Consider the following 22122-nt stretch of genomic DNA (forward strand, 5'->3'; position numbering starts at 1 on the left):
AAGTCTAAAGAGAGGAGAGGGAGGAGGTGCCTTTTGTTATCAGGGTAATGGGGCATTAAATTATTAAGTAACTTCACAATGATATCAGTTCCATTTCCTGCCTTGGGTTCATTTAATTTTTTTCCAGGTGGATGTCCTGTATGGCAAAGAAGAAAGTGCTTGTGTGAATAGATGAATGAGGCTAGTTGTGTAAGCTTTTTTGAAATATATAACTGTGACCTGACAAAATGTGGAACAAGTGAAGCCCTTTTAATACTTTCCAGATGCACTGCTGCCTTAAGGGCCTGTGGTACATCAGCCATTAATCCGTTCTGATTATTTAAGATTGAAGTCTGAGGAGTTTGAAAAGAAGGTGACCGGACGTTAAGTATTTTGAAGATGTTTCACCTCTCATGCAAGAGGCTTCTACAGTTGTAAAACCAAAAGTTAGAGAGTCCCAGGTATTTAAACCCTAGTGGGGGTTGTCCCTTAGGAGGTTGTCACTGACCCACTATTACTCATGTGCATCATCACATGAGCCAAGGTGTCAAAAAAAAGGCCTGGGTCATTACCACGAGAGGTTTCAAGTGAAAACACTGTGCGACCTTGCCCCACCCACCATGTCAGCTATTGAGGTCACCTGATGTAAGATGTGAGTGGGGGTTTAGGTACCTGAGAAAGGATCTCAAGACTGTATTGTAGGTGGCTGACAGCTGGTGTTGTAAGCCACCACTTCTGTTCAATGATGGTTGTTCATAGTGGAACTAGATGGGCTTATTTACTCCTCTGTCTTCTCAGTCCAAAATGTGTACATTGGCATCCTTGAAAGATTGACTTATATAGCACAGATGTACAACTGCATCTTGTCATGTCAAGGTGGCTCTTCTATACTGTGCATTGCATTTATGGAGTTGCTGGTTTCTCCAGTTAAAAAGGTCTGGGGAAGGACGTTTTATCCTTGGGATCAACCATTTTTTAGGTGTGGCTGAAGCTCTGAGATTCTCTAACAAACCTGCAAGATGAGGAATGACTATGTTGTTATGTTTCTGCCTAGTTGTTGTCTAATCTTCTTTCTTGCGCATCTTTGCTGATTTGATGAAAGCCTGGTTGACATAACTACATGCTTCAAGAGCTTTCTCTGCACGTATGTGTTCCTTTTATTTTCCTTCTTTCCACTTCTGCATGAACATTGAAGTTTTAATTAATAGTAGGGCTTCTTTGAGTAGTCTTGACAATGACAACAAAAACAACAAATGTAATAATTGTCATAATAAGTAAATTAGATGCTTGGCTGGTAAAGATAAAGATAGAAATATAAAGCAACTTATATGTAATTTTTACAGATCTTATTTTCCATTGCTTAGCTAACATTTCAAGCAATCATATTTACATTAAATGTCATTAGCCGCAACATCTAACAGGCACCATCCAAAATCATACTTAAATCTCCATTGCTGAGGTAACATTTAGTTAGTAGACGTTAGCTAACATTTTTTAGGACGCACTTCAGTTGTGAATGCACCATTCAAGTTTTAGCTTATATAGTGATGAGATATAATAAAAAAAAGTTTATAAAATTCTGATGATTCAGTTTCCACCACATTGTTTTCCACTACTGTTAATAACTAAGAGATATAAAATGACAAAAAGCCTTACGCTGTGGGATTCTGGAAATCTACAATAGAAACTAAATATAATAAACTATGGTTACAGCTCATCGTTTTTAATAATCCTATAAAAAGGTGCGTTGGTATTAATGAAAAAGTTTACTAAAATTATATTTGGGAAAAGAAATCAGCCATAAATAAACTGACCCACTCACGACAATGAAGTGAAACAAAGGAAAACTAGAAATGAATGCTTTGTGTATTTGTGACCAGGTGTGAAGTCCAAAAGGCTCCGCCCCCTGCCCTTTATCCCAAAAGAGGCACACATGTCAGGTTACCACTAGACAAAAGACCAGAAGGCCAAGGTAGGGGTTACATTATAATTTCACCAGAAGAAGGAGCTGAGAGGGAAGTAAGCTAGGAACCAGAGAGAATTATAGGATAGAGGGAGATACAGCAGCTTAAGATTGTTCTCCTGTTCTCTCCTTAAAACTATAAATATATAAAAATCTGGAATCAGTGACCTTTCATTGAACTTTTTTTTCTTAATTAAATAGGATTTAAAAAAAAGAATTGTACCCCTTTTCAATAATAATAATGTACTGAAGTGTGAAACCCAAACACACTGAACTAACAATTCTCCTCTATCAGTTCAATGCATTGCTTACAAAACTGACTAATTAATATATATATATACACACACACACATATATATATATATATACACACACACACATACACATATATATATATATATATATATATATATATATATGTGCGCGTTTTTTATTTTGACAGCGAATGCGCACCTGCGGACCACTTATGTGCAGCCCCGGTTATTTAGCTCGTCATATTGCAGCCACAGAAATTCTTTTGTCCATGAAACCATAAAGCTGCACTTTCTTTTTGCCTTATAGTCTGATTTGTCATAACTTTTCCGTTTTGTGGTAAGCTTTTCTTTGGCTGTCACTTCTTCACCCTGACCTGTCTTATTTGGCTCAGCAGAACTAAAATATAAATCCTGCTGCTTTTACACACGCACTCACATAAGCTCAGCGATTCTCTGCGCGATCAACCTCTCACATGTTTAAGCTGCGGGAGATTTCACTTGTCATGTTTGCATAGTAAGCTAACGATTGATAAGACGATGTCAGAGGAATTGGTGCACAAATTATCATCACTCACAGATCAGTGCTGTCGCTCTCTATACACAGTTCGCACGATTGCAAAGTGAAAGCAAAAAACAAGCGCAAATTCAAACGCGATTTCAATATGTCACATATTGACAGCGGCTCACCGATGCCAATGACATAATTACCCAGCTACATTTCCGAAAGAATGCAAAAGCATTGACATATATTTCTCCTTCCTACGATAGCCCGACGGGCAGGGCAGAGATAGATTTTGGTAGCCCGACTGGAAAAATCGCTAGCTCCAGGACGTCGGGCTAGCGATTTTGCGAGCCCTGTATCTGATTGAGGAATCACTCATCTTTGGAAAAGAGAGTTTATTAAAGAGAAATGGCTCTTTCCAAAATAAAAGCTATACTATCCGCTTCTTCTGGGCTATATTCTCAGCAGCATATTAAACATATCAGGTCCCCATAAGGAGAATCCTGTGCTAACGGCTGTCTAAATGACTCGGGTAAAGTTTGTAGCATGCGTGCTTGTTGTTTTTGTCTGCTTCCACTTGTCTTTGCACTAGGATGATGTCGGTGTAAATGTGCAGTCATATTCGTTGTGTTCCCACTAGTGCTGTCAGCGTTAATCTCGTTGAAATGACCTTAACGCCACAACACGGCAAATCTCCGTTAACAAGCTACCCCTGATAGCCCCGTGCGTGGGGCTGGACGGCCAACACGTTAACGAGCTAACTGCGCTAATGCTGGGCAGACACTGTGCGATTTTTTCAGTCGCGCGATTCAGCTCCTGCTCAAACTGTACGATTGACTCGCAGGGGTTAGCAGTTCATGGGTCACGATGCAGGGTCTCACACTATACGGCCCGATGCTCTGATGCGACCTGAGTGCTCACACTGTGCGTCCATAAAATGAAGGTTATAACAGAAATTCTGTCGCTCGCTCTCTCTCTGTCTTTCACTCACACAGACACGCACACCACCACCATCAACTTTGCTAAATTGCTAATGAAAAACACTGATCAGGCAGCTGTGATTGAGCAGCAATGTAGATCCAACTATTTTCACGGTTGTTGTGGTCGTGATAATTTTGTGAGGCCACATCGAAAAGGCTCAGATGAGCTTTCCAAAGTTCTACAAGTTGTGCCTCCATCGCTTGTGTCCAGATCACACGCTGCACTGCCGTGCTGCACCGTCTTTTTCACTGACATTTGTGTTTGCGTGTTCGCAGCGTGAGAAACTGTGGTGACACCCTCATGACGGTCGTGAGGATTTCAAACATTGAAATCCTCACGACCAAGCGATTGATGATCGGGAGCTGGTCGTGAGGTGTTAATCGCTTCTCGTTACCCCACGTATACTACACGATGCACGACGCACGATGAAGGCCAATATCGGGCCGATCGCCAAAACGGTCGCACGACTCAAAAATCGGCTCAAAATGGGCCAAAAATCGCACAGTGTGAGCCCAGCATAAAACACTAGTTCAAACCCATGTAATTGAGCATTGCGTGGCACATCCGACATACTGTTTTACTTTAGCGCTTACCTTCAGGGTCATACGTCACATGAAAACCAAAATAATTCCAAACGCCAGATCTGAATGAGGGTGGGGGAGGTTCAATTTGCCATGTTGCAACGAGCTTAACTTCTGTCTCGCTAGCTTGCCCTGCGCTCAGTGAGTCTGCGTTCGACTACTCCGCCTAGGCTGCACTGTCGAGCGCAGATCCACTGAGCGCTCAACACAGACAGCATCGTCAGAAGGAAAGTTGATAAAATAAATTGAAAATTTTGTATTGTTCGATACACATGCGTACCGAACCAAAAGCACTGTATCGAACGGTTCAATATCGATACGAGTATCGTTGCACCCCTTATGAATAAAGGCAAACTAAATATTTAGAAAAGAGTGCTTTTCAACAACAGTTTGTTCAGTAACATTCAATGTCTTTTGCATACCTGTCAAAAACCTTTAATTAGAAACTGACACAAGTTTAAAAAAAAGGAACATAATTTAATTTTTGTTTGATATGTATGAATTTCTTTACTTTTTACTGAATTGAGAAATTGTTTTTAAACTCTTAAGTCTTCTATCATTTCAATGGATGTTAAAAAAGCTCATTAACAACTTGATAGCCAAATGCTGGTTTGTTATGTAATCTTTGTTTCTGGTATTGCAGACAGAATAAAGACCCTCCTTATCTTTCACATATGTTTGACACTGTGTGGAAAAAAAGTAACATGCAGCTGCAATAGGCTCTATGCAAAGAGCAGCCAACTTTGCATTTACAGGTTGCTTTATTTTCCAGCCAAAACTTGAATGATCTCAATGTGGATGGAGACACAAATATGTGATGAATGGGCTGAACAATAAAACAGCAGGCAGACAGACTCACAGGGAGTTCCACATATTTCGCAGCAGCTTTCAGCTTTCAAGATCTGGTTTCCAGCAAATAACAGGTTGCCTGGATAAGCAGTGAAATAACAGCACAGCACTCCATTTCCAGGAACAAAAACATGGCTACTCACTGTGAAAGACAGGACTGAAGAGAAGAATGTCCCTTCATCATATCTTGAGAGCTTGGAGAGGACACCGTTTAAAACAGCAGCAAACTACAGAGAGGTGGGAGCACAAAAACACTTCTAAGATTAGGTTTCTAGCTGCTTTCTTGAGTCTAGTGAGGAAAGTTATTATCTAATCTTGTTTCAAGATTCTTGGAATATTTTTAGAACAACAAAAATTAGCTCCCCCTTTCTGTAAAATGAAACTCACATTTCTTTAACAAAAAAAAAAAGCATGAAATTAATTAATCAAAGGAAAAAAAGTGTCTAAATACCAAAATCTGGAAAAACAAAACAAACAAACAAAAGCTAGGCTGGGTTATCAAAGAGTATGGTTTGACCCCTCTCCCTACTAAAATATTTTTGAAAAATATACAAAATAATAAAGCGTAAAAGAGTAAAGGTGAGGTTTACCTTTGACACGAGTGATGTAATAATGTCCTTTAATGCCTCGTCAATCAAAACATCAATTTTGGAGTGGTACTGTTGCTGTAGGGATGAGGGTAGGGGGGGACAAAAAGTCACATTATTTATTTGTTATTTTCAGGAAACTGACCAGGCACAGACATAATACAGACTACCCCTCTGCTCTGATATACAACAGTATTGTCTGTGCTGCAAAAGAAATAAAAACCTACAACAAATCCTCACACATGCACCCCTTCCCAGGACAGCCTAGAAAACCTTCCCATCCGTGTAACGCTGCTGTGTTAAGCAGCTAATAGGGTGCATTATGCAGCTGAATAATATGCCCATCTGTGCTGGAAACCTGACGGAATCTGAAGGATACTTTTTGTGCATCTCCCTACAATTAGAGCAGCCTTGTATTCCTCTAAAGCAGTGCTCTAGCTGAGAGGACCAAAGTCTCACACAAGATTCAATTAATCCACTATTTCATGTCTCGTTTGCCACTCCGTAAAAAATAAAATAAAATGAAAAAAATATATATACATATACATATATATATATATATATATATTTTTTTTTTATGGCACCCTTTTCCCTTCAAGGAAGGAGAGAGAAAGAAAAAATGCAGGGGCTGGGCACTGAATGGTAGCAGCAGCAGGGGGGTTCATCTCATAGTGACAATGCCCTTTCACTGGCCTTCTAAAGAACACCCAAATTAAAAATTTCAATCAACAAAGCATACAGATCGCTGACAAATTGCGGGTCCAGAGAGGTCATCGCCAATTTTTTTCCCTTCCAAAAGTCTTCAATATGGCAGCTCTCTTTCAGTGCTCTGAATCTTCCTAGCAAATCTTGAGAACTTTTCTTTTTTCTTCTTCTTACCTCAATTAACACTACTGCTCCTTCCTTTTTCCTACAATGCCTGCCTTAAAAAAAGCAGAGAGGAGGAGAAGAAATTGTTTGGTCTTTGCCATATGCGACACAAAACTGAAAAGAACAATTATATCTTTTAAAAACATTTATTTGCCTGTTGAGCTGTAACTACTGCTGCTACTTCAGCCTTGCGAATTGGCTGAGATCAGAATTAGGTCACATTTTTAATATGAGCCCCCCCCCCCCTACCCATCCCTCACCATTTAAATGTGCTCAGCAACAGAACAACAGCACATTGATTAGCAATTTCATGGGCTTTGTAAAAGCAAAACTGTTAATCAACCAGAGAAGTCTTTATCAAGGGTGGACTTTTCACAGACTCTGTGTTGCCTTCCAGTCAAACCCCTCACAGTTTTTTCTAAAACGGCAGGATTTGGCACAGAGGGATTTAAGAACGTCCAAACACTTTTCTGGAGATCAGTAGACTCTAAAACTTAAACAGAAAATTGTTGGTTTGGATTCAGTTCAGACTCTCATGGGGCTCATTCACAACCCCTACAAGCAACTTAAAAGGGGCCAGTTCACCTCAAAGGTATCAGATTTGGGCAATCACATTTTCATTTGGTAGGTGGTTACCCTCAGGGATACACATTTTCCCCTAGTGGTATGCCAGGGCTAGCATTTAGCATACAGCTGAAGGATGGGTAGACATTCTTCTTCACACTGTTACAAGTTGGAGGTGTATTTTCTTTTAGATGAAAGAAACTAGTTCTTACATGAAGCTGTTTACAACATTCCACCAGTTTTACCGACATACTTTAAAATGGTTTGAATCAATGACTGCAGAAAATATATATTTTCTACAGTCATTGGTTTGTACGGTTAGACCAGGCTTAATTTTGCTAATAGATTAGTCTAATGCAAAATAGACTGTTTAATTTCAAACCAAACCAAAACTCCCATCTTCAGGTTGGCACTCTTTATTAGTCAAGCTGAAGAATCCTGACAAAACTTCACATTCACATAACACTCAACATCAAAATATTTTCTAGGAAAAAAGGCTAACGTTAATTCAGTTTTTATAATTAGCTGTTTTAGCCGAGTTTTATAAGTTAGCTATCGTCAACTCAAACACCAGAAATATCAAATCTCCTGAGTATGAATATCACGTAATGGTAATGGTACTCTTTCCAGGTACTGCAAAGTTGCAGAACATATTTATTCACTGTGCTTCATATGCTTAAGAGTTTGGAGATAGCAACATATCTATTAACTGACCATTAACCATCAACTGGACAAAATAAATGGCTCAACTTTACAGGGTTCAAAGGAAGCTAAAATAAACTTCTGTTCATTCTTCATCATTTTATTGATGTTAATTTAGATTTCCTAACAAGGAAATGGGAAGGGCTGGGGAAAGGAAGGTTAATGAGGAGGTGGAGGCACTTACCCACTGTCCGTCAATCTGATGTTCAAACAATGATGAGAAGGAAACATGGATATGAGGGATGGTGGAGAACATGAGACAGAAAAGAAAAAAAGGACAGTAAGCCAAGATTTTCTTATTTTTAATTTTTAAATGCATCAATTAATGACTTGCAATATTCAACTCATTCAACACATGTCAAACAGATGATGCATATGACGACACTGAAACTGCTTGTGGCCTTTTCATAACATAATTAACATAACAGCCAGAAAAGTAGGTGTAAATGAACTCCAACCCCATCTTTTAATTCCCAAGTTGGAAATATGGCTTGAAAACTGTTTGCGTGCACTTTAAACCAAACACTCAAAATAATTAAGTAAATTAAGTTTTGTAAAGTTTTTTTTTTAAACAGTCCTAACTTTAACAGTTTAAGTTCATCTAACATTTTCTTCCATTTGAATTAGTTCATCTTATTATTTTTGACCAACTTCAACGATTTTGCATATTAAATACCTACTACTTAAATATTACATTTAATTTTACTTAGTTATTTCAATTATATGGCAGTCATGTTTGGAAGGTTTTGTTTCCTGGGGTCAATTTGACCCCCAACATAAAATGTAGCAGTCTTTTGTAGCAGTAGCAGCTGGACTGATTCAGATTCTGATAAAAGACCATGGAGTAAAAGTAAGATGTCCTCCTCTTTTATCAGTTGCCCACAGGTTCTTACCCTTCTTACAATGTCCACAAAGTTTAACATTTTTTCTTGTTTTATTTTCAAAAAAAAAAAAACAAATGCCTCAGAATAATACTTGTTTTTTTTTCTTTTTTTGATAAAATGCTTTTCATGGTGTAGAGACATTATACGAAAGTAGAATCTTTCAGTTTAACTGGAAGGAGTTAATATAGAATTCAGAAGTAATGAAAAAGGATAGGAATAATTGTTAGGTGAGTGACATCAGCTGGAAAGAGCAATGAGAGGTTAACCTTTGGTGATAGGACCGTGTACAGAAATCTCAGAACTTTTTTGGAGGAATTTGTTGCTGCACATCTACTCAGTTAAAGCAAAAGATGGCAGCAATCCAGAATTAGTCTTCTTTTGAAAAAACCTTGCAAATTTGTTTGTTCGAGTCTTTGAAAGTCAGAATTCTTGTTTTGTAAAATCAGTCTCTTGCAAAAATAACTAATATTACTAAAACCAAATGTGCTAACTACTTAGGTCAGTCTGATGTACAGTTTACGTTCTTATTCTCACCATAGCAAAGATGCTGGCAGGTCAAAACGTGGAGTACCCCTTACAACTTGTTTGGAGGAAGAAATACTACTGTATGGAGAAGAGCCATAACTATCACCTTATCAATTTATTTTGAGTGGTTTTGCTATATTGTACCTTTGATCTTTTTTCAGTGTAGGGTTTAAACAGAGCATGCCCAACATGTTCTACTACAAAACTTGACAGCTGTGTGATTCAACTCATGACTTCATTCAGATCCATTTGTTGTTTGTTCTCTAAACAATAACAACAAAAATAAGGTTGTAACTAAAACAATAGAGCTTTCAAACATCCTACACAGCAAAAGTTGTTGGGTGAGGCTTAAAGACATAAGGGTATTATGACAATTTGCAGAATAGTCTTTCTCTCATTCATTCATAATGAGCCTGATGAGCCAGATCTGAGATGGTGCAACGCTGTCATCATTGAAAGTAACTTTGTGGAGGTTTCCCAAGAACTGCTGATGAACTTCTTCAGCAATCTCGGTCCTTTAAGATAAAACTAATTTTCATTTCTATTCTATAGTTTACTTTGAAGCAATTGTTTCATCTTCAAAGTTCTGTTGTCCAACAATATTGGCACATTTTATTATGACACTCAATGAAATATTTCAAGTAAGTAGTTTTGAGAATTTGCAACAATCCTGAGCCACAAAACTCAACATGACCATGGTATTCAATTTTCTTCAGTCATATTTGCAACCACTCAACGACACAAGTAAAACATGTAAAACCAGTAAGCTGTAGAAAAGTTTTAAAGAATTTCTTCCTCTTAAAAACTTCAGAGAATGTTCTATTTCTTCATCAAGGTTATTTAGTTATTTAGGCAGACTTCAAAATCCTGACAAAACTGACTGAAACATCTGATGTCAAACTGACATTCACTGTGTTTGGAAACCCAGGATTCAAGGACAATATATAATCAATTTGTCCCTCTCAAGGAACAGAAAATGGTCAGTTAACTTTTTTCACTGAGGTCTCCATTCAATAAATTAAAAGTCTAAGGCTAAATTAATAATAAAACTATTGGAGATGTAATTTTCAGTAGACAATAACATACATTTTGAGAAAATCAGAAGTCAGAATCGATGTTCTTTGTTTCACCACGTTTGGTTCTCTATTACTGTGACGGTCCGTCTGCACTCACTGGTCGACTAGCTCTTCTGTCTTTCCCACCTCTTATCTCTCTCTCTCTCCTCTGTCGTGTGTATTTGTGTATTCTGGTTTTGGTACAGAGGCAGGACTCTCCAGGGTATCTCGCCTTCTGTGTCCAGACACCTGGTTTAATCACGCACCTGTACGTCTTGATGCATGCTCAATCATCCAGGTCAGTAAATCTCCAAAAGTTGATTCTGTTCATCTAGACGTAGCGTTTTGTGGGAGAAACGTTTCGTCACTCATCCAAGTGAAGTCCCAGCCCACTGAAAGAACAATGGGCTGGGAGGTCAGTTCCTCATGGCCATTGATCAGTGGTCTTTGATCAGTGGGCTTTGGTCAGTGGTTGTTAATCAATGGTCATGAGAATTTGCATAATTAAGATTAAGGAACTGACATCCCAGCCCATTGTTCCTTCAGTGGGCTGGTTTCAGTCATTATGCAAATGTACTGTTTATAAGATTGGGGAAACCTGCAGTCAGCTGAGACTGAAGAAGTCACTTGGACGAGTGATGAAACGTTTCTCCCACAAATTGCTACGTCCAGATGAACAGAATCAACTTTTGGAGAGACACGCTCCTGCTCCTGATGTCCTTTCTGTGGTCTCTTCTTAAGGGAGTGGCAGATTTTCAGTCTTACTTGGATTGTTGTCTTGCAACAGTCAGTGCCACCCAGCTCCAAGCCTCGAGTTAATGTTTCCACTAAACTGTGAAAGCAATACTTACCTGTATATTCCCTCTGCTCAGGTTTACCTGTCATGGAGTGGTGAGAAGTCTTGGCCTGGATTTGCTCAAACTGAGGAAACTCGTTGAACTCCTCTGCAAGTTTGAGAATGCTGTAGGGGGATTTTGTAGATGGTGAGGGTATGGTTGTCTCTCCACACATGGGAAGGGTTGTTGTCAATGACCTCTATCCACCTCCTATGGTCCTCCTTGACCTCTTCGATGCCCGTCCCTTCAAGCTGGCTCTGGCAGTGTTGTCCAGAGAATTGTTCCTCAGCCTGAGGGCTGAGTTTCAAGTTTTGATCAGAGCCTATTCTTCACTTGTCATCCAAAGTTTTCGGTTAAGAAAAACCTGGATGGTTTTGGTCACTGTCATTGAGTGAAGGTCTCCAGGTCCTGCTGTTCAAAGATGGACCAGTTCATCAGATCAAAACAATCCTGTAGCTGGAAAAGAGCATCATCTTGCCATTTAATGACCCAGGTACTCAGAGGGGTTTGTTTCCTAGAGGGGGTGTAAGAAGTGTAAGGAGGAGAGAGAGAGGTAGTCAGATCGCCCCAGGTGGGGGAGGGGTGTCACTCTGTAGGGCTGCTTGATGTTATTGTACACATTGGCACAGTGTCGTGTTGATGGAATTTGGGGAGTACAGATTTCAAAGGTGTATTGTTAAAGTTCCCAGAAACAATATGGATGCCCTCCGAGTGCTCACTTTGCGGTTTGTTGAGGATGAGTTGGAGATGGTTGAGTGCTGAGCAAATGGTAGCACTGGGGGGATATAAACGATGGTAATTATGGCTACCATTCGCTCACGAGGTAGATGAAAGGGCCTGCACTGAATGGACATGGCCTCTAAGTCTGGTGAGCAGTGACTGTCTATAATTCTAGTGCTACGGCACCAGTCCTGAAGGACATAAGCACAGAGCCCACTGCCCCGTCCCTTACAAGAGTCTTTGTAGATCGTAGATTTATTTGGGACTTCGATAATGTTGCCTTGCCTCTAATAAATCTCACCTCAGACAAGGTCTCGTTCCAGTGGAAACCCACAGCTCAGGAATCTTTAGACAGCCTAAGCAATGTTTTGCTGCAGCTCTTCATCTCAGAGGAAGAAACCCTCTTGCCTCTGTCCTGTGTTATCAGTTCTCAGATCAGCTGAAACACTCAGTTTATTTAAATCAAGTTTGAAGACTCACCTGATCTCAGCTGAATTTGAATAAAACACCAAATCCACACTTTTAAGCTTAAATTTCAAAACTTAAATTTTAACTACTGATTTTATATACTGTTCCTTCCTTTTTACTTTTTTTACTTTCAATTTTAAATCATGCTTTTTATTTGTTTTTGTTTTTTAATGTCTCTGTAAAGCACTTTGAATCACCTTGTTGTTGAATTGTACTATATAAATAAACTTGCCTTGCCTAGTATGAAACAATATCTATCTTATAACCTCTGTTCTGGTGGTCATCTTTGGCAAAAGATGTTTGTATGTCCTTGTTTGATCGGTTTTTGGCCAGAATAAGCCATTGAGCTTGCCACCTGCTGGGCTGTTGAGACTCTTTCTTCCTATGCCTGGCTGCCCATTGTCCCATTATCGCTTTGGATTTCATCACTGGCCTTCCACCCTCATCGGGTAATTCACCATCATTAACTGGTTTTCTAAAGCTGCTAATTTCCTTGCTTTGCCCAAGCTTTTATCCACCCTTGAAACAGCCCAGTTACTTACAGAGCACTTCTTCAGGTTACATGGGATCCTTTCTGAGATTGTCTCCAACTTTGGCCAATAGTGCACCTCACGTGTCAGAAAAGAATTCTGTTCAGCACTCGGAACGCAGGTTAGTCTAGCTGATTTCCACCCACAGACAAATGATCAAACCATGCGTGCCAATCAGGAACTGTAGGCAGTTCTCCACTGCATCGCTTCATCCACCTGAAGTTCACAGCTTCAATGTACGGAATATGCCTATAATTCCTCAATTCCTCTACCACCAAACTTTCATCATTCAAAGCGTCAATCGGTTACCTCATCTCTGCCTTGCGGTCAAAGTTGAACTCTGTCCCCTCTATGCAGCACCAACTTTGTTGCTGTTGCAGTTTGTGGAGGTTAACCCTCCTGAGAACAAAGGAACAAAACAATCGTCTGACTGATCAACACTACATCCCTGCGCCATCCAACCAATCATGTCAGAAGGTTTGGTTGCAGTGGCTGTAGCTCAGGAGGTAGAGCAGGCCATCTACTGACCAAAAGGTTGGTGGTTTGATCCCTGGCTCCCCCAGTCTGCATGCCAAATATCCTTGGGTAAGATACTAACCCCAAGTTGCTCTGAGTGCTTTAGTGAATGGGTAAATGTGGCATATTGTGTAAAGTGTTCTAGGAGAGGAGAAAAGTGCTTTATAATAATCAGTCCATTAACCATTTACTATGTGTCTGCAAAAAAATCCTGCTTCACATCAAGTCTAGGAAACTTTAAAGGACTTTGAAATAGACACCCTGTCACTTTCCATTTGACACTGGCACGCAAGATGAAGGTACCCTCATGTGTCTCAGCTCACACCTTTCCTGGGACATTCAAAACTTTTCTAATCATTTTAAAAGTGTTACCAATAAATGCACCGTATTTTATCCCTTTGTGTGAGTCCAACCTGTCTCCCTTGATACTATACAAATACCTGATCAAATTATGTTTCCACTCTGCATTTAATCATTAGTTATTCTTAATCTCTGACTTTGTTCCACAGGGTGTCTTTGTCTTGTCTTCCTCCCCTCATGCCTAACCGGTTGCAGCAGATGGCCGCCCCTCCCTGAGCCTGATACTGTCAGCAATTTCTTCCTATTAAAAGGCAGTTTTTCTTTTTCACACTCACCAAAGCGCTTGCTCATAGGGGGTCATCTAATTGTTGTGGTTCTCTCTGTATTGTACGGTTTTTACCTTATAATATTAATGCCCCTTGGGGCAACTGTTGTTGTGATTTGACACTATATAAATAAGACTGAACTGAACAGAAATGAATTGAACTTGGATGAAGGAACTCCAATTGCCAACAGGAGACCAAGGCTGTTCATTTTCATGTTTTCTAAATGGATTGTTGGTGTGGAACACAGACGGTATAAATAATGGACGTACCTAATGTGACCCACTGGTTTGTTAAGTCCTGTTTTGAAGACTCAAGAAGAGTCTTTATGCTGTTGCTATCTTGGTGTTTTGTGAGTGGGGTTTGACTCTGGTTGTTCAACTACAAGCTTATTGGTTAATGGCTTGCTAATCACAACTCATTTACCAATGAGCAAATTCTAGAAAATCCTCCTTTTCTAAATTTAAAATAATTCAAATTTACAGAAACAATAATGAAATGCCCAGTGGCGGCTGGCCCATAGGGGGCGCTCGGGCTCCGCCCCCCCAAATGTGGAGGAGTAAAAATATATATTTTTAAAAAATTCATCAATGATAGTTTTACTATGTGTGTGCCCATATACAGCCAGGCGTATTTTAACATTTTCACCAGCTGACTCATTAAAGTTCAACCAACAAACGGTGTTTTTCTTCTTCTGGGGCGCTCGTCAAAGCGCCCTTGATATGCAGCGAAATAGCCTATCATTAAATGGTTGCCAGGGGAAAATAATAAATATTTGACCTATCAGCGTCGCTGAATTAAACGGTTTGGGGGCGCTTAAAATTGCGCCCCTGCAGAAAACGCGCGAAGATTTGCTGTTCTAGAATTTTACCTCAGTCAGTAGCCTAAGTGAGCTATAAGGGGCCGATGGGGCCGCTGTAATGAGGGGTACCACTGGAGGAGTGCAGCGTAAGATACAGGACATTTATGCTAACGCTCACTACGTACATTGTTATGCCCATCAGTTAAACCTGGTAATGCAACAAGCAACCTCCCACATCCCTCAAATCAGTCACTTTTTTTCCGACATAGCAGGATTCGCTTCTTTTTTTACTAAATCGAGCAAGAGGACTGCAGTGCTTGACGAGGTGGTGGCGCACCGACTTCCAAGTGCATCGGCAACCCGTTGGAACTTCAACAGTCGTGCTGTGAATACAGTGTATGAACATAAAGACGATCTGGTGAGGTGTTTTCAGACCATCCGTAACAGTGAAGGATTTGATGCCCCTACAAAGAGAGATGCCGGTGGTTTCGTGAGAATGCTGGAAGACGAAGCTTTCTGTTTTTTCCTGGCCTTGTTTCACAAGATAATGCCACATGTAGACATGCTGTATAACCACCTACAGAAGAGAAACATCGATTCTGTCACCATCGCAGGGATCACCCAGACATTCATCAGCCGCATGCAGGCTATCAGGTAGGCATAAAAGCATAAATATGTAACCTAGAATAAATGTTAATTATCTATGCATAGATTCTATCAAATTCTCTGCATATATTCTGTGTTCTGTGACTTAAATGTTTAATGGAATTCAGATAATTTTGATTTATATCAGCCTTTGAAGTAATTTTATGAAAAATATTTGATTAAGTATATTTGATGAAGTATATTCCCAGTAATGATTTGATGTAGCCTATACCATAGGCTATTTCCTGAAATTATGGCCAGGGCCTTTATTTACTTGCACTGGTTTTCCCCCAGCCATTAAACCAGGTCTGGTTATTAATTAAATCCGGTAATTCCCGGTAATTAGAACACAACCTTTGTTTGGTTTGTGTTTGGTTAATATATCCCTATTCAGTTTTCAGAAGCCATTAATGAAACTTATGTATTGGATCAGGGAGGCACTTCCTAATCTGGTTGTGGATGAGGAGTACAGGGGACCTGTTCAAGACCCACCCACAAAGAGACGGAGAACATTGGGGGAAGACAGGCAACACCATTTGGCACTGGAGGTAAGCACTAGCTGCTTGGTCTGATTTAAATCGGATCATCAGATAAAATCTAATGACGATGCTGTCAGATGTCATTTGATATAGTGGTCATGACTGTTTTGTTTTGTTATGGACAGATTTTTTTTTTCAGAATAATGATTAACATGAGACATGTGCCAAAGTCTTACCACTGAATCTAACTCTTACCAATTATATATTATTGGATAGGTGTGCGACACCATTATGAGCCATGCCAAGGAGAGGTTTTCTTTCACCAAGCACCTTGTCAGCGCCACTCTGTTGCAAGGAGACTTGTTCCAACAACACAGCAAAAATTTTCCAGATGCAGCACTACAAACCACAGTGGAAGCCTATCCCTCATTGGACAAAGCCAGACTTAAAACAGAACTGTCCCTGATCTACGACAACGAGGAGTTTCAGAGTTGTAGTGGTGCGCTGGCGCTCTATCAGGTTCTGATGGAAAACAACCTTCAAGACACATTCACCGAAACTGTAAGTCTTCTTAACATCCTCATCACCACACCAATGACAACATCAGAATCGGAGAGGTGTTTCTCTACTTTAAAGAGGATAAAAACTTTCCTGAGAAACAATATGGCTCAGGATCGGCTCAACGCTCTGGCTATGCTGTCCATAGAGAAAAAACTCACACAAGAACTTCCTGATTTCAACACCAGGGTCATCGAGAAATTTGCCACTCAGAAAGACAGACGAGCAAAGTTCTTGTACAAATAAGAACCCTTAACCATATTTACTCTCTTTCTCCATCCCTCTCTCTTTCTCTCTTTAGCCCACCCCCCCAATCAGTTTACAGTTGTTGTTTTCAATAGTTATTTTTCATTCATTCATTCAAAAAAAAAAAAATCTGTTCATGTTCATTTTTACAAATCTATACAAATGGCCAGAATATGGTTGTTCATTTTTACAAATCTATACAAATGGCCAGAATATGGTTGTTCATTTTAAATTTAAATTAAAATTGTGTTGTTTGATGTACTCATTAAATGGGTCATTTTAGTCGATATCATAAAAATTGCCCCCCCTGAGATTTTTTTCAGGAGCCGCCACTGGAAATGCCCCACATTCTTGCAAATTACTTGAACATGAAAACTTGAAAATATGAAACAGAGTAGCAGTAACAGTCTGAGTAGATGTTATTTACAAAGCTGGTATACAAAGGATGCAGACAGGAATTTATTGTGTGTCTGCTGGAAAAAAAATTACAGGAGATGTTTTTCAACAGCAGAGGGCTGGTGGAAGCTGAAGAATTGAGGAAGCTTAAGGTTAAGAGAACAGTGAGTCTAGCTTTCTGTCAAGATTGCCAACAGCCAAGGCTTTTGCTCTTCATGATGCCAAGGCCCCTGCCTCACACAGACTCCACAGTTATCCATTTAATAGCCTCTGACAGTTTCAAGTGAACATGAATACACCTGAACTTCCCTTTTGCTGGGTGTTTGGTAGAAAACTTTAGTGGCTGATCTGACAATTTGACTCAACCTTTTCAGACTAAAGCCAGAAATAAAAGACTGCTAAGGTTTGTTAAAAGCTCACTCACTTTCACTCTGTAGGGAAAATTGATGGTGAGCTGTGAGATTGAAATGGAAAAATATAAATAAAGCCATCTAAATAAGTGATTTAATCTGATATTCAAACCAGGACTAAATTTTCCACAGACATTTCTGATCACAATCAGTAAATTTCAGAGTGACTTCTGCAAGTGAGCTGGGACATGGTTAAACTGAGCATCTGAATTAACTCAATTAAATTATCCCACTTAGAACTGTTATAAAGGAAACTATCCACCAAGACCAAAACGACTTTGTAGCAGACTGTAAATATGTTTATGTCTGAGGTAAAATTGGACATTATAACACATGAGTGGATTGGTGACTCACGTTTTGTTAGCTGACTTACTTGTGGCTATTAGAGGAACTTTACTGGCACGTTTACATTAGTTTTTAACACTTGGTTTTGACCTGGCTAGGACACCGTTAGCTATCAAACATGTTTCCAGTTGGCTAGTCAGCCACCGAAACTCACCAGCTAGCCCAACAAAGTCACTAATTTAACATCACATTACACAGGATAAGATAATAAAGCCAACACGCGTTCATTCTGAAACCATGACTTGGTTTCAAAGTAAAATCAGCATGACTGGAATTGGAGCCACTACCAAAGTGATTTTTCTGTCACAGCAGGAAAAAACTTTTAACAATCCCATCATTATAATATGTAAGAAAGCATATTAAAGTGGCAGACTGTTGTTTATTTATTTTTTGTTTTTGTTTTTAAAGAAAACCACAGGAGGACACAAAAAGAATTACATTAATAAAATGCAAAATGTTCTTTCAGAGATTTTCTCATATTAACAATATATTCTTATATTATTAAGTGTAATGACAGTAATAACCCCTTTTGTCATTGGCTAATAACTTCAAATGTAAATTTGATCCAACAGAACTACAATTATAAATAGTTTACCTCCTGTTCGCTGTCCAGCACACAGAGTTTGGAGCATTGGTTTTTGGCATCAATCAGCACGTTGAACATGGTGCAAACTGACAGTGGTAGAAGGGAGTCTGTTGACTTACACACTTTCTGCATTTTGGCATCAAATGCAGATTTTGTTCTACAGGACAAAACAGAAAAAAATGTTTAAACTGTGTTAGTCTTTTCCATTAAGCAGTGACACATGTTTGTGGATGGTTACATTTAGGTAAACTAAAACAATTTAGCCATTTTATGATCGACTGAAGTAAAGCACTTTTCAAAAGAAAAGCTTTTATATTATCAGGTAATAAATTTTTTTGGTTATATACATTTAATGCTGTCTTCTATCTTTTTAAATAATCCGATGAACACATAGAAGGTAGTACTTGAAATTTAGGCCTCATTCACAATTCAATTAAGTTCAATTTTATTTATACAGTGCCAAATCACAGCAACAGTTGCCTCAAGGTGCTTTATATTGTAAAATAAAGACCCTACAATAATACAGAGAAAACCCCAACAATCATGACTCCCTATGAGCAAGCACTTGGCAACAGTGGAAAAGAAAAACTCCCTTTAAACAGGAAGAAATTAGATAGATAGGATTCAAACCACATAAAAAGATCATTTATAACCTTCACAACCTGACTGAAACTCTTCAAATAAGCCATTCCTCTGCAGATGTTCAGTAACCATTTTACAACTAATTTTTCAAAAACAAAAACAAAAAACAAACAAAAAAACAAAAGGCTGGTGATTGGCCTTTAATAAGACAGCTGGGTCAACTGATGGATTTCTTAGTAATGGTTTAATTATTGCTAGCTTGAAGATCTACTGACAAGATATGAAATATTTATTTTACATTTATGCAAGAGATGTCCCAGGGTAGAAGTGAAACCAGGATTGTGCAGTAGCCTCTCGCCATATTGCTCACTTGCTTAGAGCCCAGTGAGTTACAATAAATAAGTATTGAAAAAAATAAATATCACTGCCAACAGTTGAGTTATGTGCAGGGAAAAATAAGACAAAATGACAGAAAAAAATAAATGTAAATCAAACTTCTTTTTAAATTGCATGGTTCATGTCCCTTTAAAGATCATAAATTTTACTTTTGTGAAGTAGTTGAACGTTTTTGTAAAGTGATGGATGTAGCCATCATGAGCTTTCTTTTTCGAAGTTCCATCAAATTCCCATCTTTTTCCACTGAGAATAACACATCTGTTTGTGACTTCATATTGTCTGACAACATCCTCCTAAATTAAATCTGATCTTTAATATCTGATATTATGTTTTCCATATATACCAAAAGTATTCAGTCACCCATCTAAATCATTGAATTCAGGTGTGCCAATCACTTCCATGGTCACAGGTATATAACATTAAGCACCTAGGCATTCAGACTGTCTCTACAAAAAATTGTGAAAGAATGGGTCGCTTTCAGGAGCCATTCCTGTTGATGGTTAAGTACCTCACAAATGTACTTTTGGAAGAATGGTCAAAAATTCCCATAAACATACTGTTAAACTTTGTGGAAAGTCTTCCTAGAAGAGTTGAAGTTGTTATAACTGCAAAGGATGGGCCAACGTCATATTAAACCTTATGAATTAGGATGTCACTCAAAATCATATGCATATGAAGGCAGATGAGTGAATATTCTGGTAATATAGCTTATGTCTAAGCAGGTCCTATCATGCATCATGTTTATCTATTTCCTATGAAGTAATTAAAGGTGTTTGTGCAGTCTGACCTTTTGACGCAGGCCTCCATCATGTCACTGGCCATCAGTTTGAGTCTTTGCTCCAGATGCTTTGCAAACTCTGGTTCTGGCCAGTGAAGGTCCATCACAAACATTTGTAGAGTGTTCAGCTTCCAGAACAAATCCTCTGAGGTAGCTGAACCATTGCTGCGTGAAAGATTGAGGGGGGTTAATAACTGAAATGGACTCCAACGACAATGAATACAAGCTCTAACAAGCTTGTAAGTTTTCCGCTGGCCCAACAGGTTCTTTTATAATTCACTTTTGTTTTAACAACTCTGTAGTACTGTATTTAGAAAAAGGTGTATGAAGTGCAGGAGACTATGAACAGAGCATGAAGTGGATATCTCAGTGATCTCAGTGGATAGACTGAAAGCCAACTTAACAACGATTACTAGAATAAATTATTTTCAGCATAATGTACCAGATAAACAACTTTAATGAAATACATGTTTTACATCCGCAAACTTAATTTCAGTGATCCACATTTCCTGTTGATGGTCATTCTTAACTTGACTGTATTTTTATTTTATCATTACTTTTAAAAAAGAAATGTTATTGTACTCATAACGTACTAATAGTTATTTATATGCTGAAGAACAACACTTTATTTGTAAATGAGTCTAGCAGAGTAAACTGTGCTTTCTAGACACTTTTAGGACTCAGTGTGTGTAGAGCCTGAATTATTATTTGACAGGAAACACATACACTGGCTAAATAGCAGTAACTGATTAAATATTTAAATTTAACCAAAAACCAAAGTCCAACTTTCTTGGATGGCCTGGTATAGTTAACTGCTTAAAAAGTTATTTTTATTTGTTAGGTAATTTCATAAGAATTACCTAAGCCTGCAGTTCTCCATTGCATCTAGTGTGTGTGTGTGTGTGTGTGTGTGTGTGTATGTGTGTGTTTGTGTGTGTGTGTGTGTGTGTGTGTGCTTATATCTATGGACTCAAATCAGGGTCACAAAGAATCTCCAGCACCAAAGTCAATCCTCAGAGGGAATGGTAGAACTAACCACAAGTCTCAGCTGCCAGATCTCTTTTAAAAAAGCAAAGACGCACATCTGGGATCATTACATCAAAGCAAGCAGATATAGCTGCCAAAAAACCTTAAGTTCAGAAAAGGAATGACCCCTACTTACAGCTCCTGCAGCAACATCAAAACATACACAACACAGTGCTAGAACAGACAAATGTGTGGTACAGACCACTAGTGGATGAAGTCCTTATTCTTTGGGTGATTTCCATGAGTCTTAAAACGGAGACCCTTAGCTATCAAATCTGACCTTGAAACAGATAAGCATGCAGCTACCTACTTACTTAATTCTTAATACAACAGGACAAGTGGACAAAGCAAGGTCCATAAAGACACAGGTGAGTGTGTTTGATGTAGAAAAATCTGACCGGCTTGGCTTTAACCTGAAAGAACACCTTTGGGATGAATTAGAATGTCGACTGTGAGCTAGCCCAAAAATGTGCTACTGGAAGAATGCTCAAAAATTCCCATAAACACTCTCCTAAACCCTGTGGATGGCCTCCCCAGAAGAGTTTAAGCCATTATAACTGCAAAGGGTGGGCCGACATCATATTAAATCCTGTGGAATAATACTTTTGTTAATGCAGTGGTCCCTCGCTATAACGCGGTTCACCTTTCGCGGTCTCGCTGTTTCACTTATTTTTATTTTTGAGCAATTTTGCATGCTTTTTTTTTTCTTACAGCACATTGTGTTCTGCATCCTGATTGGCTGTAGACTATTGTCAATCAATCTTGTGCCATGTCTCCTGTACAGCACAGAATGCGTTCAGCTTGTTATATTTACATAAATCTTCTATCGCTAGCAGTGTGACTCTGAAGTGCTGCACTGTATGTTTATAAGTTTTCTCCCCAAT

The 22122-nt window shown here is 38.9% G+C and overlaps 2 protein-coding genes across 4 annotated transcripts in view; one reads left to right on the forward strand and one right to left on the reverse strand.

Moving 5' to 3' along the window:
- Positions 1-22122, reverse strand: part of cadps2 (Ca++-dependent secretion activator 2) — a 184743-nt gene that overhangs the window by 18446 nt on the left and 144175 nt on the right. For all 3 annotated transcript variants that reach the window (XM_085283227.1, XM_085283229.1, XM_085283226.1), the window contains 5 exons: positions 20222-20377; positions 18466-18613; positions 8017-8031; positions 5700-5774; positions 5253-5336 (listed from right to left, as the gene is read on the reverse strand). In XM_085283227.1, the coding sequence (XP_085139353.1) occupies positions 5253-5336; positions 5700-5774; positions 8017-8031; positions 18466-18613; positions 20222-20377 (478 nt within the window). The remainder of the gene's footprint in view (positions 1-5252; positions 5337-5699; positions 5775-8016; positions 8032-18465; positions 18614-20221; positions 20378-22122) is intronic.
- LOC146570291 (zinc finger MYM-type protein 1-like) lies at positions 14918-16779 on the forward strand. Its single transcript, XM_085283231.1, has 3 exons — positions 14918-15445; positions 15870-15984; positions 16192-16779. Exons 1-3 carry the CDS (start codon positions 15006-15008, stop codon positions 16717-16719), a joined length of 1083 nt encoding a protein of 360 aa, XP_085139357.1. The 5' UTR covers positions 14918-15005; the 3' UTR covers positions 16720-16779.

Source organism: Mchenga conophoros, linkage group LG7 (assembly GCF_057382185.1).
Source record: "Mchenga conophoros isolate Kocher_MC1m ecotype Shallow Benthic linkage group LG7, M_conophoros_male_GT1.1, whole genome shotgun sequence".
Lineage (NCBI taxonomy): Eukaryota > Metazoa > Chordata > Actinopteri > Cichliformes > Cichlidae > Mchenga > Mchenga conophoros.

Coding starts and splice junctions, on each gene's coding strand:
- LOC146570291 (XM_085283231.1), top strand. CDS start 15,006: ATGCAACAAGCAACCTCCCACATCCCTCAAATCAGTCACTTTTTTTCC. Junction 15,446..15,869: donor AGCCGCATGCAGGCTATCAG/GTAGGCATAAAA, acceptor GTATTGGATCAG/GGAGGCACTTCCTAATCTGG. Junction 15,985..16,191: donor AACACCATTTGGCACTGGAG/GTAAGCACTAGC, acceptor ATTATTGGATAG/GTGTGCGACACCATTATGAG.